This window comes from Cavia porcellus, unplaced genomic scaffold (genome assembly GCF_034190915.1).
Source record: "Cavia porcellus strain 051 isolate PalLab524CR breed Dunkin Hartley unplaced genomic scaffold, mCavPor4.1 scaffold_5, whole genome shotgun sequence".
In the NCBI taxonomy this organism is placed as follows: Eukaryota; Metazoa; Chordata; class Mammalia; order Rodentia; family Caviidae; genus Cavia; species Cavia porcellus.
The window spans coordinates 25,426,039-25,453,492 of record NW_026947488.1 but is presented as its reverse complement, the minus strand read 5'-3'; the positions used below and the strand labels follow the sequence as shown (position 1 = coordinate 25,453,492).

Here is a 27,454-nt window from a genome sequence, read left to right as displayed (position 1 = left end):
GTGTTGTGGGATAGATGCTGAGACATTGCAAAATGGTCATTCTTCCCCTCTTCCATATGTGGTTAGGTGGGAGAAGGACGTGAAACTCTTGCTGAGGTTCTTACAAGTCAAATGTTGTGAGCTCACTGGATCTTTCTTTCTGCCAACAGTGCTGGAGAGCTGGCTGGACTACACTGGGGAGCTGGAGCCCCCGGAGCCACTGGCTAGGCTTCCACAGCTCAAGCATTGCATCAAGCAGCTGCTGATGGACCTAGGCAAGGTGCAGCAGATTGCTCTCTGCTGCTCCACATGAAACACATATTTAAATAAACCTAGCATGCTGAATGCACGTGACACTGACTGACTTCAGGGATCTGGCCAGGAGTGTGATGAACATTGGAAAAAAGAGGCCATTTTGGCTGCTGGAGGGCAGGGCACTGTCATCTTGGAATCCTACCAAGAAGGTAGCAAATAGACTCTTGGGATTCCCTTCTGTGCACATCACTGAATGGAGAGAGTCTTTTTGCACAAACTTCACTTGAAATTGTGCCACTGTTGATGACAAATGGAATGAGAGCCAAAAAAATTTAGTTGGAAACAGTTGTAAATTCAGTCTTCAGTTTATTTAATGGACTTTGCTGTCAGGTTGCGGGTACTTGCCAACCTTTCTTGTTTTGCCTGGGATGAAGTTTAGGCAGCAAGCACCCTTTTCATTTTCCAGCTTCATGGGAATATTGGGACTTCACCACGCTGTGGAGGTTGGGAAGGAGCAGAGGCCTCAACTGTCCTGCCTTTTCCTTAGGATGCTTCACTTTTCTTACCACATCTCTTGCATGACTTCATGGTACCAGGGACAAGTTTTGTATGCTTTTCACCCGGAATTGCCTGGGTCGTGGCTTTGTCAGAGTCTGTACAGCCAGTGGAACAACTAGAATTGTAATAAGAATTCTAGGAGGAATTCCAGATGGAAGTAGGCAGGGTCTGGAACCCAAAAGACACTTCTTAATGTTGACAGCTTACCAGTTCTATTTAAAGTCCAAAAAATGTTTCCCAAAATTTTGAACTCTTTCACTGTAAAGATGTATCACAAAGAATGTGGTTTGGGGAGTTACTTCATTTTATATTGTCAACAAACTCAAATTCTGTTTTGCCACTTTTCTCCTTTCCTGAAGGGTATGTCCACTAGTTGGCATTTTCAGAATTGTTAATATACTTAACACTTTGAAGTTCTTATTTGTATTACTTTGTGAGATCAAGGTGATTATGCTGCTTAAGAGTTAGGTATAACCTGTTTGTACCTTTCAAGACATTTATGTTATTTTTGTAGGTTACAGTTCCATGTATAATTGCTACATTTTGTTTCCTTCCCATACAAATTCAAAGAAAATGTCCCATGCTTTGAAGAACGACCATTTTATCTTTTCTTATCACTAAAGGCAAAAGTCAAAGCATAGTTGCCTGTTAACACGAGTTAATTATGGGTTTATGAATCTGTAATGTTACATGCTGCAGATATTTACTATATAAACATGAAGCTGCCAATATTTCTATAGCACTGATAGTATCTCCAGAGACTTCTACAATGGTTAGGCTTTAAGGCATGAATGCAGGAATTCAGGCCTCTGTACTAAGATGTTTCAGGGAATGCGGTCAGGCAATGTTTGCCATTTGATGTAAAATAAATTATAGGACAAGTTGACCTGTGCAACTTACCCATCACAGGGAATACATGCAGCTGTAATATTTAATAATGAAACTGACCTAATTCCTCTACAAGAGGCAGTTTGCCTTTGCTAACACTGGTGTTTCTGGTATAAGAAATACTTAAAAGAGTATGTATGGCATCTATGCTTTAGGTAATTTATCAGACAGCTGCAGCATGAGAAATGTGTGGTACTTTTCTAAAAAAGGAAAAGGCACAGATCATTTTCTGTACCCACAACTATGAGGTATGATGACAGTTGTATTACTGTTTTCTTTTCTGAAATTACACTTGAGTATATTTGGGGAAGCTGTAACTTTTAAGGTAGTTGATTCTGTATCTTTAAGAGGGAAGCAGAAACTCAAGTTTTGTCAAGTGGTTCTTACGGGGTTTACCATTTAGGTTTATAAAGGAAATAATCCTGTTTGACTCCTTGTTACATTTGTTCTTAGGGAAGCAGGGAGACCCCCCAAGTTCTGATAACCTCTGTGTTTCCCTAATTTAAAGCCATGTTGAGGGGCTCCATTCCAATTTCTGGGTCTAGGTTAATTAACCCTAGGTTGGAGCCATTGGAAACTGTTATTTGCGAGTATTTCTGATACCATTTAGAAATATGTGCACTACCTAAGTTTTTGTCTATTGGGAAAAACTACCCACCTATAAAATATTGCCTTGACTTAAAAGTTCTGGTTTGACTAGTCATTTTGCTTCTTTAAGTGATAAGTAGGCCAGGTGGACCTTTGATGAGCCAATGTTGCACTGTGGATATATATATATATATATATATATATATATATATATGTTTATGTGCTATCAGAACAGAAGGTGCTGTATATAGAAATGTTGCTTTGCAGCAATATTTACAAAATACTCAAACTTCTGTGTCTGTATTTGGAAAAAATAAAACAGGTTCTTTGTTTCAGTCATGTATTACTGAGTATTGAACTCACAACCTTGCACTTGCCAGGTATGTGCAATATTCCACTGAGCCAAATTCCCAGCTCTATACTGTTCTTTATTCTATTTTTGAAAAAAATTTTGGGACAGTCTTACTGTGTAGCCTGCGCTGGCCTCCAATTAGTGATTTTCCTGCCTCAGCTTCCCAAGAGATAAGATTGCAGGAATGACCAAGCCTATTTTCCTGTCTTTAGTATATACTAAATCTTCTGTAACCATTTCTTTTTTAAAAAGATTGAACCGGGTCTTTGCACACAACTGCATTTCCAACCCTTTTTAAATTTTTAATGGAGATGGGCTAAGTTGTTCAGAGTGAGCTTGAACTTCCTATCATCCTGCCTCAGCCTCTCAAGAGTGCTGGGAACTACTGCTTAAATTTAGAATGTTAGAAACAATGCAAGACGGGCCAGGCCTTCGATTTAAAAAAAAAAAAAAAAGTACCATTGCAACAGGATCATTTTCTGATCAATTCAAGCTGCCAGTGTACCCTACCTACCTACTCCCTGGGTGTGAAGAAGCCACAAGGAAGAGTTGCCTTTAATATTTCATAGGTAGTCTTTTTTGCAGAATTCCTTTGTCCCTTTCTAGTAGTTCTGATGTAAATAAATGAATGTCTCCAGCTGGAGACATTAAAATAGCTTCAATAATTAGTTCATATCATTTCTGCCTAACTCCTACCGAAGTCTAAACTTTGACATGGAAGGAGGTGGGCAAGTCTAGAGGCATGTATTAGAGCCCACAAACAAGACCTATTGTCTGTAACAACAATCAGTAAGACATATTAAAAATAGCTAATAACTTGGGTCTTTAGGAATGCCTGTGCACAAAGGACAGATGGAACAACTTGGACAGTTTAAAACTTAAGAGCCAGATAGTTTTGCCTGCCGGATGCCACAACCATTTCATATTGCCGTTTTCCTACCTGAAAAGATAGATGACAAGTTCAGATTGTAGCTAGTAAGGGGTACAGGAACTCAACACTACAGGACTACAGGACTGCAGTCTTCATGACATAGCTTTCCACTAAACAAAGGAAATCCAAGAAGGTCCTTGGGAGCCCTTGAGAAAACCCTTACAGGTGTGGTAACGGGGTGGCCCACGTTTGGCCAACATTTAAGGATCCCACAGTAGTCAAGGAAGGCACCCAGGTAATGTCAAAGCAAACAAAAATCTTTTTCATGGGCTCCTAACTTCATCACCAGGCAGAACAAAGATGGGCAATAAGCTCGGTAAAATAAACCCAATAAAGGAGGAAGGAAAGACACACAGTAGACCACAGCAGCTGTCAAAACTCTTTCATTAACACGAGGTGGTGTGCCATGCTCCGGTCCCAAAGCCAACAGGGCCCCAGTCCAAAGAGCGCTCGGCTCATCTCCACCGCTCAGCCAGTGATGCGCACGTCCGCACGGCGCTGGAGTCGCCGGGCCCGTGTTTCCTCTGGCAGGATGGCCAGCAGCTGCTCCTGTACCAACATCTCCACCATCTGCTCTTTGGTGCGGATGTCTGGCCGCAACCACTGGCGGGAGAGCTCCCGCAGCTGCCGGAACGCTTCTCGGGGGCCGGCCGCGTCCTGGTAGCGGAACTGTCGGAAACGCTGGCGGAACGTCTCAGGGCCTGGCCGCGAGCCGCTTGGGCCCGCCGGAGAGCGCGCGGCGGCAGGGGCCTGAGGCGCAGAGCCCAGGGCTGCGGGCCTAAGGGGCAGCTCTAGCACCGCGGAAGCCGCCGCGGAGGGCGTAAGATTCGCTTCGGAAATGTCGGCGTTGGGGTTGCAGGGCTCGGGGGTAGACGAGCAGGCCTCTGGGGTCGAAGGGTCTGCAGAGTTAGGCTCAGGGTCTGAGTTCGCGCCGGCTCCGTCCTGCTGTTCCGGCGGAGCAGCCGCAGGACTCCCGGTGGTCGCCAAGCTCGGCCTCGTCGCCGCCATGACTTCAGCTCGGGGCGTCACTCTTTGTCCGGCAACTAAGGGCTCAGTACTGCGTCTGCGCGGAAGCAGGGCAAGGAGGGAAACGTTTCTCACTGAAGGATAGAGGCAGTGCAACCCGTGAGGGAAGCCGACTTGGGAAGCACCGAAGGCTAGCTGGACTTACTTACAACGTCGGGGCGCCCTGGGAAGCCGGAAGTAGGAGGTGCTGGCTTCTCTATGATTAAGTCGGCGCACAATCTCCCGGAAGCTGAGCCTCGGTTCTCGGAAGCGGCGCCTCCTAGCGGTCTCCAGTCGCGTCAGGCGATGACAGCCGCAATAGTGAAGCCTGCTAGTCTCAGCGTTCGGTGGGATTTTCTCTAGCATGGCGCCTCTAAACGGGGCAAGGAGGCGGGGTCGGAGTCCGAGTTGGAGCTGCAGCCCAAGAAGGCTTAGACAGATGAACCTGAGGCTGACCGGGTAGACTTCAAGTCCCGGGGCCTCAGCCGAACGACCACTTCTCTGGTGGCCGGCGCGTGTGCGTGCAGGCGCGCCTTCTTGATCCTGCCAGCTCTTCGGTAAATGCGGTGGATGACAGCTAGTCAAGGACTGGTCGGACTGGCCAGTGCCCTGCGACGGCGGACAGGAACTGGGAGAGAACCTAGTTTAAGAAAGTCCGTTTAGCTAGCATGGTGGCTTACACCTGTAATCCCAGTCCTCAGGAGGCGAGGTGAGGAGATCGTCGTGAGTTCGAGGCCAGCCCAAATCATATAGCGCCATTCCTTCTCAAAACAGGTTTTTCTTCTTGGTCAAACGTGGGGGAAGTGGCCCCAATCTTTTTTTTTTTTTTTTTTTTTTTTTGGCCTTTTTCGTTTTTATCGGGACCGGGTATTGAACTCACGACTGCCTGCTTGCAAGGCAGGCGCTTATGCCGCTGAGCTAAATCCTCAGCCCCGCCCCCAATCTATTTCTAAGCCAAGAAAATACTTGTGTAGGGTCCTCAAACACATTGCCTAACACAAAATAAGTGCTCAGGGGCTCTTTGCCATTATGTTTGAGAGTCCTCTGAAGCCAAGGGACAGGCAGCTCTTTGGGTTCCGCTTTTTACTTTAGTTAGGATTAGTAAATGGACTATAAATGCCTTATCCTTTGAAAGGTAGCTTGTCCATATTGCGAAATGTACTGTAATAAAAACTACATATAGGTCTTGGTGCAAAAGGAATCGTGTAAACAAGCTCAACATTTTTTGTATTGATTACATGTTAGGGTATAGTATTTTGCCTACTGAGGCAAGTACGTTTATTTTAATTCCAGATGGGTTTTTTTCTTTCTTTCTTTTTTTTTCTGAGAATTGAACTCAGAGCCTCACGATTGCAAGGCAGGCAGTATGCCACTGAGTTACATCGCCAGCTCCCACATGTCCTTTTTTTTTTTTTTTTTTTTTTTTGGTAGCGAATGGCTAAGTGCATGTTTATTAGAAAGAATAAAGGAATAGCTGTCTACTAGTCAAAGGGTGGTGTTTTGTAAGTAGACATCATAGATGTTTAAGTCTGTTGGCCTTTTTTAAAGTAGTTTTTTGGGTCCTGTGTATGTTCCTGGTTGCAGGCAGGCCTTTAATGTTTGGAAAATAAGCAGTTTTATTTGCATTTTATTTTTTTTAAATTTTATTTAAAGAGAAAAAAACAAAAAGGATACAAGTTATACAAAATTTCAGAATTTCAGAAAAAAAGTAGGAAATCACTAGTTAATAGATTACAAATTGTCATCTTAGAAATAGTTGTTCATTACAAAATTAAAGAATATAAAGTGGACATTAAAACAGTGAGACTGCAAACAGTTCTGTTCGGTGATCCAACAAAACTCAGTAATATGGTTATCTATCTTATACACTTAAATATACATGCAGTTACATCCTTTAGAGCACTTACTTCTCTCTTTTTTACAATGACAATTACACATTTTGGGTTTTATTACTCCCACAGTTCTTATTACTTTTTTTGAAGAGAATAAAACCAAATGTGACATAACAAAACAGAGTCAGTCAAATCAAAAGGATGGACATAATACATAATGTAAAAACAATACAAGGTGATCAACAATGGTTACCATACTGCCTCTTGCTATCTTAAAAAGAATTGCCTATATCATCAGTTATAATAAAATTGAACAAAATAGTAAAGAACAAAACCAATAAAACCAAAACATTGCAGACATTACAGGACTTCAAAAGAAGATAATAATCAAACCATAATGGGCGTCATAGTGAATCTTATTGTCTTCACAGTTGTTGCCTATACTCTCAAACTTGGTACTATCAAGCAAAACAGAATAGAGGAAAATCAATCAAAACAAGATGGTGAGAGCAATACAGGGTTTCAAATCAAGTTAATAGGAAGTCAAAGTAGATTACTGTAATATATCCTGCTATTTTTATTTTTCCCTTAATTAAAAAGATAAAAATAAAAAAGTAAATAATAAAAAAAGGAGATTGAGATAAAAGAGGACATAACAAAACAGCACAGGTCAGAAGATAACCATTTAAGCAAAATAGTGTTTCACCACAAGATAATCCCAACATAAAAGTAGTTACCATATTGTCTCTTTCCTTGAAATCTTTGAGTATGACTTCATATACTGTAGCATCAAACATATCAAGACAATGTAAAACTATTCAAGAGAATGATAGTATTACAAGGTATTTATAACCAACGAACATAAAATGAACAATGGTTTCTGTATAGTCTCCTTGTCTATAAAAGTTTTTGTTTATATTATCACATATAATAATACCCAATAAGATACAACAGGTTAAGACCGATGGAGAGAGAAGAACAAAAGCTTTGATGGGACTTCAAAACAAGATGTTATTAAATCAGCACTAGCTATTATGATGTCTTGTTTTCTCCAAAATAGCTGTTCCTACCATCCAACCTTCTCTGCCTCATTTCTGTTGAGCTCTTTTTCTGTCATTTGTTGTCAGTTTGTCTTCTTCATTTCGCTTTCTGCTCCATTCATTGTGGCTTCTCTGCCACTGTTTCTGGAATCTTGGAGTTTTTCTTTTTTAGAATGTCCTGCAGTATTCTCTGTAGAGTTGAACTGGTGGTTGCAAATTCCCCTAGTCCCTCTTTATCCTGGAAGCACCTTGTTTTTTTCATCATTTCTAGGGACAGTTGTGCAGGATATATCAATCTTGGCTGGAGGTTATTATTTTTCAAAACTTGAATTATTTCCCCCCACACTCTTTGTGATTTGTTGGTTTGTGCTGAGAAGTCTGCTATAATTCTGATGGGTGTTCCCTTGTAAGTGATCTATTTCTTGTCTCTGACAGCTTTTAATATTCTGTTCTTATATTGGATTTCTTGAATTTTGATTATTATATGCTGGGGTGTAGTTCTGTTAGGATTGTAGGTGGCTGGGGTCCTGTATTTGTATTATTGCTGTTTGTTTCCTTGTTATCTTTTAAGAAGTTTTTCAGTTCATGCTCCCACATTACAAATCTGTCCTCCAGTTCAGATAATCTGTTCTTAGTTTCTTTCAAGCTGTTATGCCAGCTTTCAATAGAGTTTCTAGTTTCCTGATAATCTCTTTGAACCTACTTCATGTATTCTATGTTTTCTCTATTTTCTCCATCAAACAATTCTCCCCTTTTTTTCTGTTCTTCCATTCCACCATCTGTTTTTTCTTGGGCAGTGCTTAGCATTTCTCTAACTATTCTACTTATATCTTGCCTTTCTTCATTAAATACTTCGCTTTTGAACTTGTCTGTGAGGCTCCGGAGATATCGCTTTATGTCTATTGGTGCCATGTCTGATATTGCATGTTTTCTGTCCTCATTCTCCTTTGTGTTTACCTTTCCTGGATCAGTGTTCTCAGGATTGGGGGCCGAGGACCCTTTCTTGTTGCCTCCTCTTCTCATATTTTTTGTTCCTTCCATACAGCCATATAGAGGAGGCCCAGTTTCTTTCTTTGTGGGTTACAGTTTGTTTGAATCCCCCAGCTAGGTGTTCCCGCCCACTGCAGTGTATTAGGGAGACACAGACTGGGGCAGCATATGTTGGGTCCGCCCCTCCGAGTCAATCAACCTACTGAAGGCTTCACTGCTAGGATGCACTGCCCGGTGCTGGGACCTGGTTTGGGCTAGCCTACTGGGTCTTAGTCTGCGGCTTCACCCAGGCCAAGCGCTCCCCACCAAACCCGCTTGAGAGGGGAATATGTGACTAAAGTCACTGCTGCGTCCTGTTCTGGCTAGTCTGCCTGGTCTCACAATGTCCTCTGGTGGAGCCTCCTCATCTATGGAAGGGTCCCTGTTCCTTTCACTCATTGCAGGTCAATGCAGGGCTCCCTGCCAGTCCCACTCTCATCTCAGGTCGTGGATTCCTGCTCTTAGAGCTTTCTCATTTCTATCCCTGCTGATACAGACGCAGCAGTGGTGGCAGGAAATTCAAATTGCCCACATGTCTTTTTAAATGCAGTTATTAGGAGTTTCATTTTTGTTTCTATGAAGACAAGGTCTTGCTATGTAATTCAGGCTGGCCTTGAGCTTTGTAGCCCAGATGGCAATCCTCGTGCCTCAGCCACCTGAGTGCTAGGATTATAGGCCTGCACCACTACACTGTGGCTACTAGGAAAATTTAAATTACCTACGTGGCTTATATTTTCATTAAATAGTTCTGGCTTACAGTGTTGGAGTCAGGTAGCCTTGGTGGAATTTCCCTTTGTAGGATGTCTTTGCCTTACTGTGAGACTGTCAAAAAAAAAGTTTGCTGTTATTTTTATTAGGTAAATTGCTTATTATCTCTGAGCTGCAGTTTTCTTATCTGTTAAATTAGAAATCTGGACATAAAGAACTCATCTCTTAGAGATTACACTGAGAATTTGGAAAGATAATGCAGGTAAAAGTGTGTAGTCCTGACAGTCCCCTGGGAAATGGAATTATATTCTCTTTTAATGTAACAAACACACACAAATAGTTTTTGTCTCTTTTTTCAAAAATGATTGCATCACATTTCAGAGATTTGTGTCTCATTTTGTGTCTTATTTCAGAAACTGAGGCCCAGTGACAGAGGCCCCAAAGAAAAGGTTTTGTATAACCCATGGAGTCCCTTTGGCCTTTGTCAGGTGCAAGGGCATGACTGATAGTTGTCAATACAGCTGTGGCCTTGATTAAAAAACAAAAACAAACAAAAACTTTCCCTCTTGTAGGATGTCTGCCTCAAATGGGTAGATGCAGATCCTCATGAAATAGTTTTTAAAGTGTTGAAAGTCAGCATAATTGGTCCTTAGTGTTTAGTTGCTGACATGTTAAACTTGAGAGATTTCACATGCAGAGATTTTTTTTTTAAGTGGAAGATCCCACTGTACTCTGAACTCACATTCCTACTAGCCAGTAGTCAGCCAAAGCTGACACTTCTTCCTGTAGACTAGATACTCTATCCTGGTGGCTCTCTGCCCCTAACTCTTCCTATTGTTCTCTGAAACAGAATATTGTATTTACTTTTACTCTCAAATTGTATTCGTTAGAAGTAAGAGTTTTGTTTTCAGAGTGGGAAAAGAGGGTCTTAATATTAATTATATTTGTTGACTTCAGACCTTCTCCCCAGCCTTGTAAGAACTGGATTTGTCATCAGAGTGAACCGGTAGTCCCATTCTCTATATAGTAGCAGGCACGCAGTCCAGCCACCAAAGCAACACACCAATCTCTACTGTAAGGATGAGGTGTGTTGTGAACAACTTCACCCGGGAGGGAATCATTAAACTGAGATTCCAGAAGCAAACTTAAGGATATTTCTCAAAAGCTTTAATAGAAGGCACTGCTTGTGCAAAGGCATCCAATAAGTGGGAGAAAAATTTTGTGTAAACTACAGGCTAGATGGGGTTTGTTTGGAATCTGCAGAAGAGGTGAGAGATGAGATTGGAAGGCTGGTGGCAGACTGAGTCATAAAAGATCACAGAGACCTATGTTTGAAAGTTGGCTTCTCAGGAAAAGGAATGAACTCTTGGGAATACTTTTTTTTTTTTTTTAGAAGGAAAATGTATTTTGCTTCGGAATACTTTCAATCATGGAATCCTGACACTCTGGTCCATTTCTTCCATCCTTATTTGGATAAGTAGAGTATAGAGATGGAGGGAAGAATCTCAGAGATCTATTAAAAATATGGAATGTCAGAATGGAAGGGGCATTCAAAATGGAAAGAAAATGTAATTAAGTTGTTTGAAACTATGGGTTAGAAAACTCTCAGAACCTAAAAAAAAAGAAAAGAAAAAGTATATTTCTTCATAGAAAAAATACAGTAGTTTGGCGTACAATTTCAGATGATTTATGTATATCCTTGAATCCAAGAGCCCCCATATTAAATTATAAATATACATCTATGTTTACTCTTCTGAATTTTGCAGATTAAGAACTTAGCATGCCAAAAGTTGAAAAATTGGTCCAACATCAAAACTATAGGAAGTGTTTTCATGAGGGTAGAAATTTTTTGACATGTATTTCAGTGCTTTCATCATATGAGACCTTTTTACTATCATTACATTGAGGTTACTTTGAGAAAGGATCAAAAATTATTTGTCTTGTCTCATTTAGCTTCCAGTACAAATCTGTCTCCCAGTGAACCCTCAGTTGACCTTAAAGGAAAGAGGACAAGCATGGCTTATAGACCATCTCTGTGAAGGGAGACCTCTGACATGATTCTCAGACTCTTGCAAAGTTTTAGTTTCTTTGATGGTCCACTGTTGCTGGAGGCTGTGGAAAGGAACCCTGAATACTTTTTCAAACTTTTTATTTGGAAGTAGCTATATATTCATAGAGTTACAAAAGTAGTACAGAGAGTTCTGTCCTTCACCTAGTTCCCCCAATAATATCATCCTGCATAACTACACTACTATATCAAAAGTGAGAAACACACGTAGGTATAATCCATAGACCTTATCCTTATGATTTTCCAGCCTTGCTTGCTTTGTTAGTTTATTTATCTGATGCTACTGGGAGTGAAACCTACAGGTGCTCTGCCACTAAGTTACATTTTGGCCTCTTCTATTTTTTAACATTTTGTGATAGAAGCCAGGCATAGTGGCTGTAATCCTGTAATCCCAGCACTCACAAGGCTGAGGCAGGAGGAACACCACAAGTTTGAGGCCAGCCTAGGCTACATAGTGAGTTCAAGACCGGCCTAAATAGTAAGACTCTCAATAAAAAAAATTTTTTTTTGTGACTGGCTCTTTTTAAGTTGTCCAGGTGCTACTTGAACTTTTGAGCTTTTAGTGTCAGCCTCCCAAAGTGCTGGGATTACAGTCATGTGACACTGTGCTCAGTTCATTTTCCAGTTTTATATGTACTTGTTTGTATGTATAATGTATGTATAGGTCTATGTAGCGGTTTTTTTTTGGGGGGGTGCTGGGAATCAAACTCAGCACCTCACACTTGCCAGGCAGGTGCTGTGCATTGAACTATATACCCCCAGTTAGGTCTATGCAGTTTTATCACATGTAGGTTCATACGACTATTACCACAATCAGTATCTGGAACTGTTTGATCACCAAACAGCTCTGTTATCTCTTTATAATTTTTCTTTCTATCCTCTGCCCCTAACCACAGACAATCCCTACTCTGTTTTCTATCTGTGTAATTTTGTCATTCAAAAATGTTATATAAGGCCAAGTATGGTAGCACACACCTGCTAACCCAGCACGTAGGAGGCTGAGTTTGAGGCTAGCCTGGGCTATGTAGAGGTCAGCCTGTACTACATAGTGAGACTGTGTCTCAACATCCTACTCCCCCGCCCCGGCAAAATGTATATGGAATCATACAGTATATAACATCTTTTTTTTTTTTGTCTTTTTCCTTTTTTATTGGTACCGGGGATCAAACTCACGATTGCCTGCTTGCAAGGCAGGTGCTTATGCTGCTGAGCTAAATCTCCAGCCCCAACATTTTTTATTGTTTTTTACCTAGAATAATTGGAGATTCATCTAGGTTGTTGCATGTAAAAATTCCTTTTCATTGCTGAGTAGTCACCCATGGTATGGGTGTTTCACAGGTTATTTAACCATTTACCTGTTGAAGGCCATCAGACTGTTTCCAATATAGGTAAATTACAGATACTGTTGCCATGGGTTATTTTGAGATACAGCTTTACGGTAATCTTTTAATCTTTCAGAAGTTGGGAATATTAACAGTCACACAAGGATGGCTCTGAAATAACTAATGAGTAAAGGAACTGGGACAGGGTCTGGCACAGAATATGCACTTAATAATTTTTAAAAATGTGAATAGTTGTGAAAAAAGCACACGTATAGTGGTATCTCAGTTCATGAACCTTAATTTGTTTTATGATTTGGGGGAAGATGGCCATGTTTGTGTTTGTGTGTGGAAGGTGGCCACAGTTTGTGTGTGTGTGTGGGGGGGTGTGGATGTGGGTGTATAGTACCGGGGATCGAACTCATGAGCTCACACTTGCTAGGGAGGTGCTTAAGCCACTGAGTTAAATCCCCAGCCCCTGTTTGTCACCCAGTATGGAGATTGTGAATGGAAGCAAAATTTTGAAAACTGAATTGTTTGCAAACAAACATTCATGAACCAAAGTATTACTGTACTTGAATGTATAAGTTCCATATGTGTTTTTTTTTTTAATCATGGGTATTTTATTTAGGGTGTAGCTTAGTGGTAGGCCATAGGTTTAGTATGCCCGAAGTCCTATGTTCAATCCCCAGAACCAAAAATACATAAATAAAAATTTTCCGGGGCGTGATGGTACACATTTGTAATTCTAGCACTTGGGAGGCTGAGGCAGGAGGATTTCTGCAAGTTTAAGGCTATCCTGAGTTACACAGTGAGTTCAAAACCAACCTGGACTACATGGCAAGATCCTGCCACAGAAGAGAGAGAGAGAGAGACAGAGAGAGAGAGAAAGAGATGCTGAGGTGGGAGGGTTACCACAAGTTTGAAGCCAGCCTGGACTACACAGTAAGTTCAAGGCCAGTCTGAATTACATAGTGAGACCCTGTCTCAAAACAACAGCAACAACACTTTAAAAGTTAGCCATCTTGAATTAGTATGACACTATTATTCATGAGGAATTGAGAAGTCTAGAGATATTAATTAGCTTTTTGGGTTCAAAAATGATTCATTCATTTTGAATAGGATACATAGTGCAAAGTTCAAAAGTAAAGAGTAATATGTACTTCTGCTTCTGTTCTTCCCTTCACAGTCCCATTTTACTAAACTAAAACAAAGTGAAATGCATTTACCCTTTTGTGATTCACTTGTTTCATGTATCATAATGTCCTCAGGTTCATCCACATTATACTGTTACCAGAATGTTATTCCTTAAGGCTGAGTAATATTCATGTACATATATATATTTCATTTTTCTGAACTTTCTAGATTAAAGTTTTCAAGATGTCAGAAGGGAAAGGATTGTTTCAAAATCAAAAGCACAGTAAGTATTTCTGTTTTATTCACTTATGGACATTTTGATTGTTTTCTACCTTTTGGTGGTTATGGATAATACTGCTATGAATATTGGTGTATAGCTATCTGAATCAGATTGATGAGTCTGTTTTCAGAGGTTTGGTATATACCTAGACGTGGAATTACTGGGTTGTGCAGTAATTTTATATTTACATTTTTGAGGAACTACCACACTGTTTCCACAGTAACTCCACCATTTACTTTCTCACCAGTGACCTGTAAGGGTTCTAATTTCCCTACATAACTGTGCAAACATTTGCTACTTTGCATTGTTTTTAAAATAGAAAATACATATATATATTTGAGAAAGTGTCTCATTATGTAGCTCAGGCTGGCCTGGAACTCACAGTATATCTCAGCTGGACTCACACTCTCAGTGATGTTCCTGCCTCAGCCTCTTGATAAATAGAAAATTTTAATTATGTTACTTGTGAGCAACAATCAGATTTTCAAGGCTGGGTGTGGTGGTGCACACCTGTATTCCCAGAACTCAGGTGACTGAGGCAGGAGGATTGCTAAGACTTTGAGACAAGGCTGAGCTACATAGTGAGTTCAGGGCCAGCCTAGACTACCTAGCAAGATGCTGTCTCAAAAAAGAAACCCAAAACAAAGCAAAACACAAAAAATCAGATTTTCAATACAGTTAGTAATTCTGGGGTTTCATTTACAACACAGGAGGCTGGCTGGGATCACAGTGAAAGAGAGGCAATTTTAAGTAAGAATAAAGCTTAGATTAAAAGACCCTAGGAAGACAGGTGTGGTGGTGCACATCTGTAATTCTAGCACCCTGGGAGGCTGAGGCAGGAGAATAAAAAGTTTGAGCCTAGCCTGGGCAACTTAGTGATTTAGCAAGATCCTTTGTCAAAATATAAAAAATAAAGTCTTCAGATGTGGCTCAGTGCAGAGGTTCTGAGTTGAGTCCCCAGTGCCAGGTGTGCCATTTTCTGTTTTTGTTCTTGTTTTTTAAATGCTAGGTCTGCGAAGCTTGCTGTATATTTTTCTGTGTACCACCCAATCAGCTGACCTAATCCCTAATGACTTTGCTTGCTAACTTCATTTCGCAAACCGATTTTATCCCATATGTTTGATCTTGGGATGAAGAACTACTTTATCTTTAATATTTTATGAGCTGGAGATAATTGATCCATATTGCTCAATCTAGTTTGGCTGTGTATGTAATTAACTCAGTTATTAGTAATACTTATACCGGTTAGGGTACTGTAAATTTAGGGGCCTATGTATTTTTTCCTTTTTCTCTTTTACCAATTTCTATGCTATTATAAATCTCCTGGTTCCCAGTGAATTTTCAATGAAATTGGTCTTACTGTGGTTTTGTACCAGTATATTTGTATTCTTTAACTATATTGATTTTGATTCCTTAAAAATGTATTCATTTTGAATAGGATACATAGTGCAAAGTTCAAAGTAAAGCGTAATATGAACTTCTGCTTCTGTTCTTCCCTTCATAATCCCATTTTAATTATTATTAGGCTCTTTTTTTTTTATCAGTACTGGGAATCGAACTCACGACCGCCTGCTTGCAAGGTAGGTGCTTATGTCTGTGTCGCTGAGCTAAATCCCCAGCCCCCTATTAGGCTCTTTTTATTGTTATTTATTTATTTATTTTTTGTCTTTTTCCTTTTTATTGGTACCGGGGATCGAACTCACGACTGCCTGCTTGCAAGGCAGGCGCTTATGCCGCTGAGCTAAGTCTTTTTTAGACAGTGTCTCACCATGCAGTTCAGGTTGACCTTGAGCTCACTCTATAGTCCAAGCTAGTCTCGAACTCACAAGGATCCTCCTGCCTCAGCCTTCTGCGTGTTTATTAGGTTCTTTTATGTCTTTTTTTTTTCCAGTATTGGGAATCAAACTCCGGACCTTGCACTTGATTGAGAGGGGCTGTACCACTGAGCTATATCCCCAACAACTAGTTCTTTTATATTTTTGAATATGTGTATACTTGTTTCTTAGTTACCAGTTTTTTCATTAAATAATATAGTTGTTTATTATCAAGTATTATAATGTAGAATACATAATTGTATGTTATACTTTTTTCAATTTTTTTAAAGAATAAAAAAAACAGAACGATATTGGATTTAAAAAACAAGACAGTAGGAAATCAACATAGTTACTACATTGCATATTGTTATCCTCTAAATAGTTGCTCAAACTACCAAATTCAGGCATGCAAAGTTAAGCGAACACTATAAGCATTAAATTGTTTCTTTACTTCAGTTGCTATCATTTTAGAAATTTCAGGTGTGTGACTTCTAATCTTTTTTGTGTCTATCTTCTGGACTGTTCTGGGTGGGCTGGAGATCCGAGACTGCACTTTGTATTTTTTTGTGAACCACCCACTCAGCTGGTTGCTGAGTCCCAGGTGCTTCCTGCACGGGCTGCCCATCCCGCAGCGGAGGAGATTGAGCTAGGCACCTGGGTCCCTCCAATATGAGGTTCTGGCAGAGATGTGGAGGCTGTGGATCTCACCCCCACGGGAGGTGGGGGTGGCAGGGTGGCTTGGTGGGTGGCTTCATCTCCTCTAAGTTTGGGGGGGGGGCATGGGCGTGCTTCTCCGTGGTTGAGGGGTGGGTTTATCAAGGGGCGTGGCTTATGGAGGATGGTGGTGGTCGTCCTGTTAGATCTTTGGGGCCTCAGGGACCCTGTTGGGCCTTGGGGCTTCTTAGTTATCAGTTTTGAAAGATATTTTAAAATTTAAAAGTGCGGGCGGCTATGGCGGCACATGCTTGTAATCAGGAAGCTGAAGAAGGAGGATTACAAATTCAAAGCCAGCCTAGGATACACAGCAAAACTCGTTTTAAAAACAAAAATAAAAAACACGTGGGTGTGGTGGCTATCATCTTATTAGGTTGAGGATCACCAAATTTGAGGCCAGCCTGAGTTACATGGGCCTGTTTCAAACAAAACAATATGAAGCAAAACAAAACGATCAAACTTAAAGCCATAAAAAAATCCATATATTTACACTATTTCCTCTACTAACTTGTTAGCTTTTTCTTTAAGCTATATTATTTCTTTTTTTTTTTTTTTTTTTTTCTGTCTAACACAGGGTCTCACTATGCAATTCAGGCACTTTGTATCCCAGGCCAGTCTCAAACTCACAAAGATCCTCCTGCCTCAGTGTCCCAAATGCTGGGATTCCAGGTGTGTGCCACCATACCCAGCTTCTATATTATTTCTTTTTTTAAAATTTTATTTAAGGAGAAAAAGAAAAAAAAAACCAGAAAAAGGGTACAAGTTATACAGAATTTCAGAATTTCAGAAAAAAAGTAGGAAATCACTAGTTACTAGATTACATATTGTCATCTTAGAAATAGTTGTTCAAGTTACAAAATTAAAGCATATAAAGTGGACATTCAAACAATGAGACTGCAAACAGTTCCACTCAATGATCCAACTCAGTAATATGATTATTTATCTTATACACTTAAATATACATGCAGTTATATCCTTTAGAACACTTTCTTTTCCTCTTTTTTGTACAATGACAATTACACATTTTGTTTTTTATTACTCCCACAGTTCTTACTACTTTTTTTGAAGAGAATAAAACCAAATGTGACATAACAAAACAGAGTCAGTCAAATCAAAAGGATGGATATAATACATACTGTAAAAACAAAAAAGCTGATCAACAATGGTTACCATAATGCCTCTTGCTATCTTAAAAAGAATTGCCTATATCATCAGTTATAATAAAATTGAACAAAACAGTAAAGAACAAAACCAATAAAACCAAAACATTGCAGACATTACAGGACTTCAAAAGAAGAAAATAGTCAAACCAGAACGGGCGTCCTAATGAATGTTATTGTCTTCACAGTTGTTGCCTATAGTCTCAAACTTGGTACTATCAAGCAAAATAGAATAGAGGAAAATCAATCAAAACAAGATGGTGAGAGCAATACAGGGTTTCAAATCAAGTTAATAGGAAATCAAAGTGAGTTACTATAATATATCCTGCTATTTTTTATTTTTCCCTTAATTAAAAAGATAAAAATAAAAAAGTAAATAATAAAAAAAGGAGATTGAGATAAAAGAGGACATAACAAAACAGCACAGGTCAGAACATAACCATTTAAGCAAAATAGTGTTTCACCACAAGATAATCCCAACATAAAAGTAGTTACCATAGTGTCTCTTTCCTTGAAATCTTTGAGTATGACTTCGTATACTGTAGCATCAAACATATCAAGACAATGTAAAACCATTCAAGAGAATGACAGTATTACAAGGTATTTAGAACCAACTAACAAAATGAACAATGGTTTCTGTATAATCTCCTTGTCTATAAAAGTTTTTGTTTATATTTTCATGTATAATAATATCCAATAAGATACAACATGTTAAGACCAATGGAGACAGAGGAACGAAAGCTTGATGGGACTTCAAAACAAGATGATATTAAATCAGCACTAGCTATTATGATGTCTTGTTTTCTCCAAAATAGCTGTTCCTATCATCCAACCTTTTCTGCCTCATTTCTGTTGAGCTTTTTTTCTGTCACCAGTTGTCAGTTTGTCTTCATTTCGCTTTCTGCTCCATTTATTGTGGCTTCCCTGCCACTGTTTCTGAAGTCTTGGAATTTTTCTTTTTTTAGAATGTCCTGCAGTATTCTCAGTAGAGTTGAATTGGTGGTTGCAAATTCCCCTAGTTCCTCTTTATCTGGAAGCACCTTGTTTTTTCATCATTTCTAGGGACAGTTGTGCAGGATATATCAATCTTGGCTGGAGGTTATTATCTTTCAAAGCATGCTCTTTGTGATTTGATGGTTTGTGCTGAGAAGTCTGCTGTAATTCTGATGGGTGTTCCCTTGTAAGTGATCTATTTCTTGTCTCTGACAGCTTTTAATATTCTGTTCTTATATTAGATTTCTGGAATTTTGATTATTATATGCCAGGGTGTAGTTCTGTTTGGGTTGTAGGTGGCTGGGGTCCTGTATGCCTCATACATCTGAGTATCTTTACCTTTTGCTAAATTAGGGAAATTCTCTTGGATTATTTCTGTGAATAGCTTTTGTAGTCCATTTGTTTGTGACCCTACTTCTTCTTTTACGTTCTTAATTCTTAAGTTGTAAATCCTCTTATCATCTTCAAGCCTTTGTATTATTGCTGTTTGTTTTCTTGTTATTTTTAAGAAGTTTTTCATTTCATGCTCCCATATTACAAATCTGTCCTCCAGTTCAGATAATCTATCCTTGGTTTCTTCAAGCTGTTATGCCAGCTTTCAATAGAGTTTTTAGTTTCCTGGTAATCTCTCTGAACCTACTTCACGTATTCTATGTTTTCTCTATTTTCTCCATCAAACAATTCTCCCCTTTTTTTCTGTTCTTCCATTCCACCATCTGTTTTTTCTTGGGCGGTGCTTAGCATATCTCTAACTATTCTACTTATATCTTGCTTTACTTCGTTAAATACTTCACTTTTGAACTTGTCTATTGTTGTACTTCCCCCAAAAGCCCCTGAGATGAAAAATGGGGCAAAACCCCTGAGATGGAAAAGATGGGCAGAACGACATCATTTTTAGGAAGAAGTGCTTTTATTTTAGCTGGCCCAGCGACACAGTGCAGATGGAATTTGCAAAGCTGTGCAACTGAGTTAGAGTTTTGACTATTTTTATAGTTTATTTATGATTAGCTCATTGATCATTAAGTACATAGTGATGAGAAACAGAAATAAGGTGGGCCTTTGTTCCCCTTTGCTTGAGGTTAGAGGCATTTCACAGTGGGTGGTTAGCCAACTGATAGCCCTTGGTCTGCCAATTCCAGGAACATTTGTCTCTCATAAAGGGAACAATGGTTGACACAGCATCATTTGTCTCTTACAAGGGGAACAAAAGTTGACATAGCACACAGGTTACCAAGGTGGGGGGGGATGACACATTACAGAACAGCAGAACAACGTGGTCAGTTAATTTATAACTATGTGGTTGGTGCTTGGTTACTAGGGTAACGAGCTCAGTACAGAATGACAATATTGCTAATAACTATCTTTTTAAATAACTATTTTTGTTAATTATCTTTTAATCAATTATTTTAATTTTTCAGCATCTTAGTATAACATCTATGAGGCTCCGGAGATAATTGCTTTATGTCTATTGGTGCCGTGTCTGATATTGCATGTTTTCTGTCCTCATTCTCCTTTGCATTTACCTTTCCTGGATCAGTGTTCACAGGATTGGGGGCTGAGGACCCTTTCTTGTTGCTCCCTCTTCCCATACTTTTTGTTCCTTCCATACAAGTGTATATAGGAGGCCCAGTTTCTTTCTTTGTGGGTTACAGTTTGTTTGAATTGCACCGGCTAGGTGTTCCTGCCCACTACAGTGTACTAGGGAGACACAGACTGGGCAGCCTCTGCTGGGCCCGCCCCTCCAGGTCAGTCAACCTACTGAAGGCTTCACCGCTAGGGTGCACTGCCAGGCGCTGGGACCTGGTTTGGGCTAGGCTACTGGGTCTTAGTCCACAGTGTCACCCAGGCCAAGTGCTACCCACCAATCCTACTTGAGAAGGGAATATGCGACTAAAGTCACTGCAGCAGTTCCAGCTAGTCTGTCCGGTCCCAGAATATCCCCTGTTGGAGCCTCCTGGTCTATGGACGGGTCCCCGTTTCTCTTACTCACCACAGGTTGATGCAGGGCTTCCCGCCAGTCCCACTCTCAACTCTGGTTGCCAATTCCCACTCTCAGAGCTTTCACATGTCTTTCCCTGCTGTGCTGATTCAGATGCAGCTGCGGCAGCAGGAAATTCAAATCATGGCTTCCAGTGGCACAGGTTCCAGCTTCAGTGCTGAGATTTTATCTGTTCTGGTTATAGCACCAGGACTGCATTTCCAGTTGGTTTCTCTCAGCTTAGTCTGTTCTTGGGTCGGAAGGGAATATCTCCCCTTGCTCAGGACTCCTCACACCACACCATTCCTGGATTCTAAGCTGGCTATCTCAGAGAGCCTCCATGGCTGCTGCTATCTATCCGCCATGTTCTCTCTATATTATTTCTTGACTCCTTCCAACTCTTTCACTTGTTTTTTGCAAGTGTATTCTTTTTTCACCAAGCTAACATCCTTTTTTATTTTTCTGAATTGACCTTCACTTTAGAGATAATTTACTTTTTTAAACAGTCCTTTTCTGTTTATTTATTTACTGTCTTTTTGAAACAGAACCTTGATATGAAGTTTAGGCTGGCCTTGAACTTACTCCCTCTTCTCCCCCCTCCCCTCCCCTCGCTTTCCCCTTCATCTTCATTTGTCTCTCTCGTTCCCTGCCTCCCTCTCCTGTTTCCCATGGTAATATATTTATACAGGTCTGGTGCTATTTCTTTTTAATTATAGGTCCTCTTTAAATAATTGCCAGGCACCACCCATAATCCCAGTGCAAGATTACAGGTTTGTGCCATCATGCCTGAGAAGAAAAAATGGTTTAGAGCCCATCTTCTCTTCTACTTTTAAAAGACACCATTTCTATTTTTAAAGGACTCATTTCTATTTCCAAGGTCCTTTGAGCATTTGGCACCACATTTAGCTGAGGGCTGTTTTTCTGAGTTTTCTTGATTTAACAAGACTTAAGGTATAGTGCCATATACCCACCATAGGGGCTCAAGTTCTAAGCCTCAAAGTGAATCCCAGGCTAAGATGTTGAAGGTCCCAGTAGCCCAGAAGCCTCCAGCTTGCTTTAAGGTGGTCCTGTGACTCAGGCAGTTACTTAGTCACCTTGAGTTTGAGTTGAGTTTGTGTCTTTCACCTTGTGGTGGTTGTGAGAATTAACTGAGATTATGCCCAGGAGTGCTCAATAAATGAGAGACTTCCTGATCCTGACTGCTTTCTGTTCCCCTCTCCTCTCCTCCCTCTGGAATCTTTCACTGTGATGTAAGTAGATTCTAGGAATGACTGTTTGCAGAACCAGGCTTCAGCAGCTGTTGGTAGGGTGTGAGGAGTGGAGAGGACCTCTTGCCTTGCCACCAAGGGAAGCTGTTTGCTTCAATATAACTGCATCTTTGGGGCAAGATTTGTCATCCTCCTCTCGAGACAAAAAGGGGCTATTTGCCATTTGCTGGTTCAAGAACCATGAGGAGACATATGGTGCCTTATTCCTGGCTGCTCTTGAAAAAGGAACTGGTGAGTAGGGACAAAGGCTCTGGGAGGGTATCCCTGAGTGAAAGATTGAATAGTTAGACATTTTGAGGAAGGAAGCAGCAGGTATAGGAAGGGCTGTGATAAAATGGTAAACAATCTGTACCACAAAGGCACAAAGGAAGGGGCTCCAGATGAGTCTCAGAAGGACTGAATTCTGACCCTTGCACTAGCCTTCTACCCTCTGTATACCATGCAAGCCCCGACTGCACTCTGCACCCTAGAGTCATGGTCTATACTCACCTTTCCTGCTACTGAAAACCAAAGAGAACAAGGTAGCTTGTGGGTAAACTGTGTGCTTTGGAGTCATACTGCCTGGGTTAAATCCCCATCATCTATTAGCCGTGTGACCCTAGGCAAGTGATTTGTTTGCTCTGTCTTTGTTTTTGCCTCTCTAAAGGACAATAATTTTTACTGTTGAAGATTAAATGAATTAATACACATTAGAATGATGCCTGATAATAGTTACAGTGTCAATCTTACTCATAAAATACTCTTCCCATATTTCCTTTTTTTTTTTTTTTTTTTTTTTTTTTTTTTTGAGATATGGTCTTTCTGTGTAGTATAGACTGGCTTTGAATTCACAGCAATCCTCGTGCTTTAGCCTCCCAAGTGCTCCGATTACAGGTATGCGCCACCACACCCAACCCCATACTTTTTTCTTTTCTTTTTATGTACCAGGGATCAAACTCATGACTTCGCGCTTGCCAGGCAGGTGCTTATGCTGCTGAGCTAAATCCCTGGCCCCTGACCCCATATTTCTTTTGAATATGTTTTGTTTTGTTTTTGAGGCAGGGTCTTACAGTGCCCAGTCCAGGCCAGCATTGAACTTGCTAGGTAGAAAAGACTGGCCTCAAACTTGTGAGTCTTTTGCCTTTGGAGTAGCTGGAATTACAGGCATGTGCCAGTATGTCCAGTTGTATTTCTGAGACATAATTGTTCCCACTGTGGCCAGTTTGAAGCTATGTGCATAATTTCAACTTTCAGACTTCTGAAACATGTAACCATTGTTCCAGCACACCACTGCATTTTGTCAAATTTCACCTTGTTGAGTGCCAGCCAACTTATGTTGACTGTTGAGAACAGATGGTTTCCATTGATCTTGTTTGCTTTGTTTCCATAGGGGCTATACCAGCTCACCTTGGATATCATAATGATGATTCGGGTGTGTAAAATGTTCCGCCAAGGCCTCAGGGGATTCCGGGAATATCAAATCATTGAACCTGTTTACAGAAGAAACCCTATCTTCTCCTTCTGGGATGTAAGCATTGGGGCTTAGTAGGATTATTAGGATTTAAGGGGGCCCAATAAATAGTACCCTGCTCCCCAGCCCACATTTAGAACCAACGGAGAGAGAAGACAAAAGATAAAACAGATGGAAGATCTAACTGTCTCTTTGTTAATGACAGACATATATCGGACAGGGTATACTTTGTATCATCTGATACTGAATGCCAGGACCAGCCAGCCTTTCACGCTCAGTGCACGTCCAGCTAGCGGAGGCAAGCCTTTAGTGTAGTAGCAGTAAGGAGCAGGGCCTGCTGTCCTGAGCTCAAGGAGAGCAGAAGCTGGGCTCAGGAAGGAGGAAAAAGGAGGATGGTGCGCAGTGTCTCCTTCTGAATTCACCAAGGAGTTTGTCCTTCCTCTACAACAGAAGAGAAAGTTCCCTCTGCCCCTCTGTATAGAAAGAAACTAGGGAGTGAGAAAGACACTGTCTTGTCCCAACCACTCACAAGAGCCAAAAGGGAGTCACAACAGAGCTGAAGTTTTCTCGTCTTCTCTCTCTCTGTCTCTGTGTCTCTCTCTGTGTCTCTGTCTCTGTCTGTCTCTGTCTTTCTCTCAATTAGTACATGTTTGCAATACATCAGTTTTAACTCATCTTAGGGAGTAGGTACATGACACATCTTGATTCTCTTTTATTCTCTTTCCCCTCCCCACCTACCTCTAGACCCCTTTCCCTGTTTTCATCATTATTGTTACTATTTTTTTACTTCATTTTTATGACATATAATGTTTACATTCATTGTGGGTATTCAGTACATGTACCTGATACATCTTAAATCTTTTTAAAAATTTCTCCTCTCTCTGCCCACCTCCCCTTATCCTTGGGCTCTTGAACCCTTTCTCATTTGCAAAGATCTACCTTCCTGTTTCTATCAGTTCTTTCTTTCGCTCTCTATTTACACTTTGCCTTACTCAAATGAGAGATATCATATGGTATTTAAGCTTGTCTGTCTGATTTATTTCATTTAGCATTATATTTTCCAGTTGTACCCATTTTCCTACAAATGTCTCAGATTTATCATTCTTTATTAGCCAAGTAACACTCAATTATGTATAGATGCCACATTTTCTTTATCCATTCATCTGTTGATGGATGAGGAGGCTGCTTCCAATATTTAGCTATTATGAATTATGCTGCTAAAAACATCGATGGCCATGTGTCACTCTAATATGATGTCTTTAGCTCTTTGGGGAAGGTATCTAAAAGGAGAATAGCTGGATCAAAGGGAATTTCTGTTTTTTAGTACTCTGATAAATCTTCACACTGATTTTCTTAATGGTTGTACTAGTTGACATTCCACTAACAATATAGAAGGGTTCTTTTTTCACTGCAACCATACCAGCATTTATTATTTGCTCTTGATGATTGCCATTCTTTCTAATATAAGATGAAGTCTGCTAGGCATGGTGGTGCTTGCCTGTAATCCCAGCACTTGGGAGGCACATGGAGTTTGAGGCCACCATGGACAATATAAACAAGTCCAAGGTCAGCCTGCATTACATAGTCGGACCATGTCTCAAAAAAGCAAAAAAACAAAAAAGCAAAACTGTTATTTTGATTTGCATTATTCTAATAGCCAGAGACATTGAACACTTTTTCATATGTTTAGTGACCATTTGTACTTTTTCTGAGAAGTATATATACATTTTTGTTGTCCTTTTTGATTAGGTCTTTTATTTTGGGGAGATCTAATTTTTTTAGTTGTTTATATATTTTACATATTAGTCCTGTGTTTGAGGAATATTTGACAAAATTTTTTCTTACTTTGTAGGCTGTCTCTTCATTATGTTGTTTCTTTTGCTGTGTAGCTTTTTAATTTGATACAATCACAATTTGTTGATTCTTGAAATTTTGCTCAGAAAGTCTTTGTTTGCCCTAATGACTTAAAAAGACTTTTTCCCATTTTATTGAAACAGGGTTGTATTTCTGTTTTTGATATTTAGATCTTTGAGCCATTGTTATCTTAGTTTAGTACATGGTGAGAGATATGGGTCCAGCTTTAACTTTGTGCATGGAGATAGCTAATTTTCCCAGCACCACTTGCTAAAGAGGCTATCTTTCTTCCAGTTTAATTTTTTGGCTCCTTTGTGAATGATCAAATAGCTGAATGTGTCTGGGGTTGTTTCTGTATCTGGTATCTGTTAACACTGAACCATCAAGTTGTCTGTTTTGTACCAATGTTATGCTATTTTTATCAGTGTAACCTTGTAGTATAACTCTAAGTCAGACTTTGTGATGGTTCCTGCTTTGCTCCTATTACTTAGGGTTGCTTTTGCTATTCTGGATCTTCTGGTTCCAAGAGATGAGGTGTTTTGAATGCCTCAAAATGTACACCATCTCTACTTTCTTTTCTTTTTTTTTTTTTTTTTGTCTTTTTCGTTTTTTATTGGTACCAGGGATCGAACTCACAACCGCCTGCTTGCAAGGCAGGTGCTTATGCCCCTGAGCTAAATCCCCAGCCCCTCTACTTTCTTTCTTTCTTTCTTTCTTTTTTTTTTTTTTTTTTTGTCTTTTTATTGGTACCGGGGATCAAACTCATGACTGCCTGCTTGCAAGGCAGGCGCTTATGCCGCTGAGCTAAACCTCCAGCCCCTCTACTTTCTTTTCTATTCCTTCCACTTAAATAATGGGAGCATTTTATGGTCTTGTTCACTGTGATACCTTTCTTTCTAGATTTTTCTAGAAGGTCCCCATTTAAAATATTTTATCCTAGTAGTAGATCATGTGCCTTTTTTGGCTTAAAAATGATGAAAAGTTGGTCACCATTCTGTTAACTAGTCCAGGCCCCTCAAAAATATATTTTGTGTATTACCTAGGGCATTAGTATTTCCCAAGATCGTACCTGGATGAGCCATGCCCAATTTCCTTTGCCAAGAGTGATTAGACCAGGCCCTAGCTCCTTGCATACAGGAATTTATTCCAAGGAGTTTCTGGAAATGGTTTCTGAAGGATTGTGACTAAGAGAAGGGTAGAAGACAACTTTCCATTGATTTCTTTGTTAAGATATAGGAGGGAGTAAGGCCTTTGGGCCAGCCAGAGGACGTGCCTCTTTGAAATTCAGATTCATTTGTGTATTTTAAGACACTATGCTGACCAAACCAGGTAAGTATAAAGCCTTGTGGTTAAGCCATGAGATGAAGAAAGATGGAGTAGAAGAATTGTAACTCAACGGACTCAGGTGTGCTCTCAGGACAGACATTTTGGTTTTCAGAGTGGAATGAAATGGTGAAGCAGTAGTTTCTGGAGGTCAGGAGGGTGTGGCTGCCGAAAGACCTGGGCTGGCAGATGGGGCAGTTGTAAGCAGAAGACCCAGAATCAGGCTTGCTCGCAGATGTTGAGGCTAAACTCAATAACATTGCCTAGTCACAGTGACCTTGAATGTAACAGAAGCCTAGTAAGGACACCATAGAGAAGCCATGTGGCTGTCAAATGGGGGTCTGAGGGCTTGGAACACAGAACGGGCTGGAGAGAGCCAGCAGAGAGTGAGTTTAGTTATTTCTGAGCATCACTTCTTCCTTCAGGAACCTCCCTGACAAGAACCACATGGATACTAAGTAATAAAGGGGTGAGAGAAGAGGACAGATCCACACGAGCATTAGGGAACAATGTGAGGCATGCCCAAAGAAGAAAATGGGTCTCTGGTTGTCCGATTCCTTACCCCAACCTCTTATTTATTTATTTGTTTATTGTCTTTTTGAGACAGGGTTTCACTCTGTAGCTCAGGCTGGCCTTGAACTCATAGTGATTCTCCTGCACCAGCCTCCCCAGCCTCTGAGTGCTGGGATTACAGGCATGCACCACCATGCCTGTCTCCCCCAACCTCTTACTACATATTCTTTACTCTTTCCACATCATCTGTCAGTAGATATGGTTATAGTAACTAATCCCTAAGATCTTGTTCCTCCTCCTCCTCCATGCTTTAAAAAAAATTAGATCCTAACTGGGCCATTTACTTGCTATAAATGGTCCCTGAGCAAGTTTCTTTGCTCGTCTCAAATCCAATATGGGGCTTAATAAAATCTGCTTT

At 40.3% G+C, this 27,454-nt stretch overlaps 3 protein-coding genes across 11 annotated transcripts in view; 2 read left to right on the top strand and 1 right to left on the bottom strand.

The window, feature by feature from the left end:
* Positions 1-2,364, top strand: part of Phf20 (PHD finger protein 20) — a 146,033-nt gene extending 143,669 nt beyond the window's left edge. For all 7 annotated transcript variants that reach the window (XM_003467814.5, XM_063248434.1, XM_063248435.1 and 4 more), the window contains one exon: positions 150-2,364. In XM_003467814.5, coding sequence (XP_003467862.2) covers positions 150-292 — 143 coding nt within the window. In that variant the 3' untranslated portion in view covers positions 293-2,364. The remainder of the gene's footprint in view (positions 1-149) is intronic.
* A 1,554-nt stretch (positions 2,365-3,918) lies between these two features.
* On the bottom strand, positions 3,919-5,186 carry Scand1 (SCAN domain containing 1). 2 transcript variants are annotated; one of them, XM_013150277.2, is made up of 2 exons: positions 4,723-5,186; positions 3,919-4,614 (listed from the first exon to the last, which is right to left on the bottom strand). In XM_013150277.2, exons 1-2 carry the CDS (start codon positions 4,920-4,922, stop codon positions 4,020-4,022), a joined length of 795 nt encoding a protein of 264 aa, XP_013005731.2. In that variant the 5' UTR covers positions 4,923-5,186; the 3' UTR covers positions 3,919-4,019. The 2 variants fall into 2 exon arrangements, with proteins under 2 accessions (XP_013005731.2, XP_005002794.1); XM_005002737.4 differs by having other exon boundaries at positions 4,727-4,849.
* The window catches only part of Cnbd2 (cyclic nucleotide binding domain containing 2), a 73,552-nt gene continuing 51,226 nt past the window's right edge, over positions 5,129-27,454 (top strand). For both annotated transcript variants that reach the window (XM_063248437.1, XM_063248438.1), the window contains exons 1-3: positions 5,129-5,265; positions 13,918-13,972; positions 23,266-23,403. In XM_063248437.1, coding sequence (XP_063104507.1) covers positions 5,225-5,265; positions 13,918-13,972; positions 23,266-23,403 — 234 coding nt within the window. In that variant the 5' untranslated portion in view covers positions 5,129-5,224. The remainder of the gene's footprint in view (positions 5,266-13,917; positions 13,973-23,265; positions 23,404-27,454) is intronic.